Raw genomic sequence first — 3811 nt, 5'->3', positions numbered from 1 at the left:
ATGAAGCTTACCATCACCTTCCTAGTGTTCTGTGTGGCTCTGCTCAGTGACTCTGGTGAGTTCCCTTGGGGCTTAGCATCTTCTGTGGAGGGATCTGCCATCAGTACCTGCTCTTTCCTGGCCCCTATTCCAGTTGCAATTTGGCCCTATAGCCTCCCGCTCTGATGCAGCGGGTGCTGATGGCAGCTTTTCTAGCAGAAACGCCTCCAGAGGAAGCCAGACACTCGCTCCTCTGCTTACCCCTTTAAGGCTTTCCTCTCTTTTTTTCCTGTGGCCTTCAAAGCTTTCTTCTGTCAGGCCCACTGAGCCTTCCAGCTACCTCTCACATGCCCACCCTCCTTTGACTTCTTCTCTTCACCCAGCAGCTTGACAACTGAGTCAAAGGCCAGCGCTGGCTTGAGAATGGCCATCCCATCTGTTCTAAACCTGATCAATGTCTCCCATTCATTAAGGCAAAGTAGGAATGGCCTCAGCTCTGAAACCCTACCCATCTCCTATCGCTCTCTCTGCAGCCATCTCACCCCTCCTCCAGCCCACTGTGAGGTCACCCTTTCCTCACTGTTGGTGTCTCGTTTGACACTGGGCAGTCACCAACCAGGAAGTTGGTGGGTGGCTGTGAAGTCTCCCTTAGGTGCCCTCTCTGGAGGAGCTGGGTCTTCAGGATCCTTGAGAAGGCCCTAGGTTCTCTGTTTGTGTTGGCAGGTATTGCTTTCTTCGTGAACTCAGTGGCCAAATCTGTGCCAGAACCCGTGGCTGCCGTTGCCCCTGCTGCGGAGGCTGTGGCTGGGGCTGTGCCTAGCCTACCATTAAGCTACTTGAGCATCCTGAGGTTCATCCTGGCTGGCCTGGGCATTCCGTTGGATCCCCTCATAGAGGGTTCCAGGAAGTGTGTCACCGAGCTGGGCCCTGAGACTGTAGGGGCTGTGAAGACACTGTTGGTAACGTGGACATCTTCCTTGCATGGCTCTCCCTCCCTATGTGGGTACCCCTCCCCAGCCACCTTCACCATCATGTAGGAGGCAGCCCGGCCTGCATCAGGGAACCTCTGCTTCCTGTTTTGCTTCTGCAAGCCATATCCTAACCAACCTGTGAGGAGCCCAAGGAGTTGGTCAGGGCATACCTTTCACAAGTGGCTGCCAGCAGGCCATGACACTTGTCCTAGAAACCGCCCCCCATGGGGTTCACAGGAGCCTTCCTCAGAACCAGCAGCTATGCGTTTCTGTCTGAGTAACCTCGGGTGCCCAGGTCCTCTCCTCAGCAATCTCTGGTAGCAGTGAAGGGCACTCTCAAGCTTGGCTTCTCTTTTCCAGGGGGCCCTGACAGCGTTCGGTTGAGGTGAACCAGGCATGACTCTGCCTACTGAGATGTGTTCGTCAATAAAAGATAGAAACCCTACCACTCACGACTTCCTTCTGCCTTAATAAACATGACTAGAGCAGCTCTGCAGTTGGTGTCTTCTTGCCTCAAAGCCAATCCTTATAGAAAACCAAAATCACCGTGCCTGTGTGTGTGTGGGGGGGGGGGGGGGCTTTCTGTGGTTTCTGGCGTCTTTGCTCAGATATCCGGATGCCTTTGATTTCCTCTGTTCTCTGTTCTACCAAAGAGACCATGATGGTCTGACCCCAATGTTCAAGGAAAGGCCCCATAGAACTCGAACACTGATACCCACATCAGGGGACATGTCCCAGCAAACTCCATTAACAACTGCATTATGCTTCCCGGGAAGGGCTTCACTCACCTCTCTGACTTGAATCTTTTACACTAAGACATAGGGTTTGAAGTTTTCCATTCCTATTATGGTAAGAAAAATCAGGGATTTAAAGTTTCCAATTTGGGGAGGTGATTTGCTCACAAACTAGAGTAAAGGGAAAGGCCACCTGGACTCAGATGAGGTTTGAATCTCGTTTTCAATTCATTGCCCCTACAGTCATCAAGGGGTATGGATCTCTGTGGAAGACACTGGTCTGAAGAGTCACCAATGCTAATAAGATGAATTGTTTTTCATCTCTGGTGAAGCAGGTGGGGACTCCCTGACATGTCCCTGGATAACAGTAACATGTCCAGACTCTGTAGATTATCTAATAACTATGCCCTAAGTTGCCATGGGAACACTGTACACTACAGAAGCTCACTAAACCTGGGAGTGGGCAGGCTTGTACCAGATAAAAAGAGCCCATTCTGAGCTGGAACTGCTACTCTATGTAACTTGTGGATTCTCCTCCAGGACAATGAGAGATAAATGCTTAGAAGAGACCTCAGGACTGAAGCCCAAGCCCAGCTCCTGTAGATTCCTGGGGAAATTAAACCAGCATAATCCTGAAGAGGCTGGTCCCCCAATCTGTTCTTTGAGAAGTGTGGGGAGTGCAAAAGGGTGGGCTGAATTGGCTGTAACATGTCACCCAGGTTCCCCTTCCAGAGGTCCTTTCCATAGCTCTTTAGAGTGTTGGCAACTGACAGCACCCAGCTGGGCTGCTTTCTGAGAACTGCCCTCAAAGAACTGCAAGGTCACTCTGAGCCAGAAGCCTGGATTCTGGCTGACGTAGGATCTATTTATTTCTATGTCACCAGCTCTCTGGTATAAGTCATAAAAACCTGGACTCTTGGCTTCAAGAGGGCACAAATCTGAAGGGTCTTCACAGGACCAGGATCTCTACACTCGCATGGAATCATCCGAGGGCTTTGTGATTTATTACCTCACAGCTTCTCCTTTGCCCAATACTAATTCCTTAATTTTTTTCCACACCCACCACAGAATTGTTATTACCTTGACAATGTGTGCAGTGTTCTGGAGGCTAGCTTCCCAGTCACACAAGTGTCATCTGCAGTCTGGTGCCTGAATTTCATCTTTCCCCTTTTCCTTAAAAAATGGTTTGTTTGTTTATGTTAATGTGTGGATATATTACATGCATGCATGTGTGCAACGAGGTTAGAAGGAAGTGTCTGATTCCTTAGTCCTGGAGTTACCAGCAATTATAAACTGTCTGATATGGACGCTGGGAACTGAACTCGGGTTCTCTGTAAGAGCAGCAAGCACTCTTAACTGTTTCTCCAGCTCCCAATTTTCATCTTTTAAATGTTGCACCATCTCTCCATCTTCTCCTGTTGAATTCCTGCACACAAACCAGTATCCCAGAGAACTCACCGTGAGATAGGTTCTATTTGCTTAACAAAGACATCTCTGTTAAAACAAACCAAAACAAGACAGACTTGTCGCATGAATAGCAAAAACCCAAAGACAGATACTGGAGTTTGACCTAAAGATCAGAAAAGCAAAGCAGCCAAGCCACTAGAGAGTTCTTACTTCTAAGAAACCCTCAGACTGAAAGAAGGTGAGTTCCTGTCTCATTCCAGTTTATATTCCTCTCTAGTGCTGGGATTAACGGTGTGAGCCACCACCACCTGGATCTGTTTCTGCTTTGATCTTTTGTAACCCAGGGTGGCCTTGAACTCAGAGATCCATCTGCCTCTGTCTCCCAAATCCTGGGATTAAAGTGTGCAACACCACTGCCGGGCCTCTAGTGGCTTAGTTTTACCTTCTGGTTTTTAGGCAAGCTTTACTTATACAACATAAATAAAATATCACTATACAATCTAAAACAGGAACCCACTAAAATCTATCAGGGAGAAAGAAAGAATTAAAAAGTTTCATTTCCTTAAATAAATCTTACGTTGCTAATTTGCCATTGTAACCATGAGAGTACTACAGAAGTCAAATACTTTTTTTTTTTTTTTTTTTTGGTTTTTTCGAGACAGGGTTTCTCTGTGGCTTTGGAGCCTGTCCTGGAACTAGCTCTGTAGACCAGGCTGGTCT

General features: G+C 48.0%; 1 protein-coding gene across 1 annotated transcript; it reads left to right on the top strand.

Annotated features, from left to right (window-relative positions):
- On the top strand, positions 1 to 1334 carry Scgb3a1 (secretoglobin family 3A member 1). The gene is made up of 3 exons (XM_005350170.2): positions 1 to 55; positions 703 to 938; positions 1311 to 1334. The coding sequence occupies exons 1-3, from the start codon at positions 1 to 3 to the stop codon at positions 1332 to 1334; spliced, it is 315 nt and encodes a 104-aa protein (XP_005350227.1).
- The last annotated feature ends 2477 nt before the right edge of the window (positions 1335 to 3811 follow it).

This window comes from Microtus ochrogaster, chromosome 7, assembly GCF_000317375.1.
Source record: "Microtus ochrogaster isolate Prairie Vole_2 chromosome 7, MicOch1.0, whole genome shotgun sequence".
In the NCBI taxonomy this organism is placed as follows: Eukaryota; Metazoa; Chordata; class Mammalia; order Rodentia; family Cricetidae; genus Microtus; species Microtus ochrogaster.
Note: the sequence above shows the minus strand (reverse complement) of the source record. Positions and strands in the feature narration are given on the sequence as shown.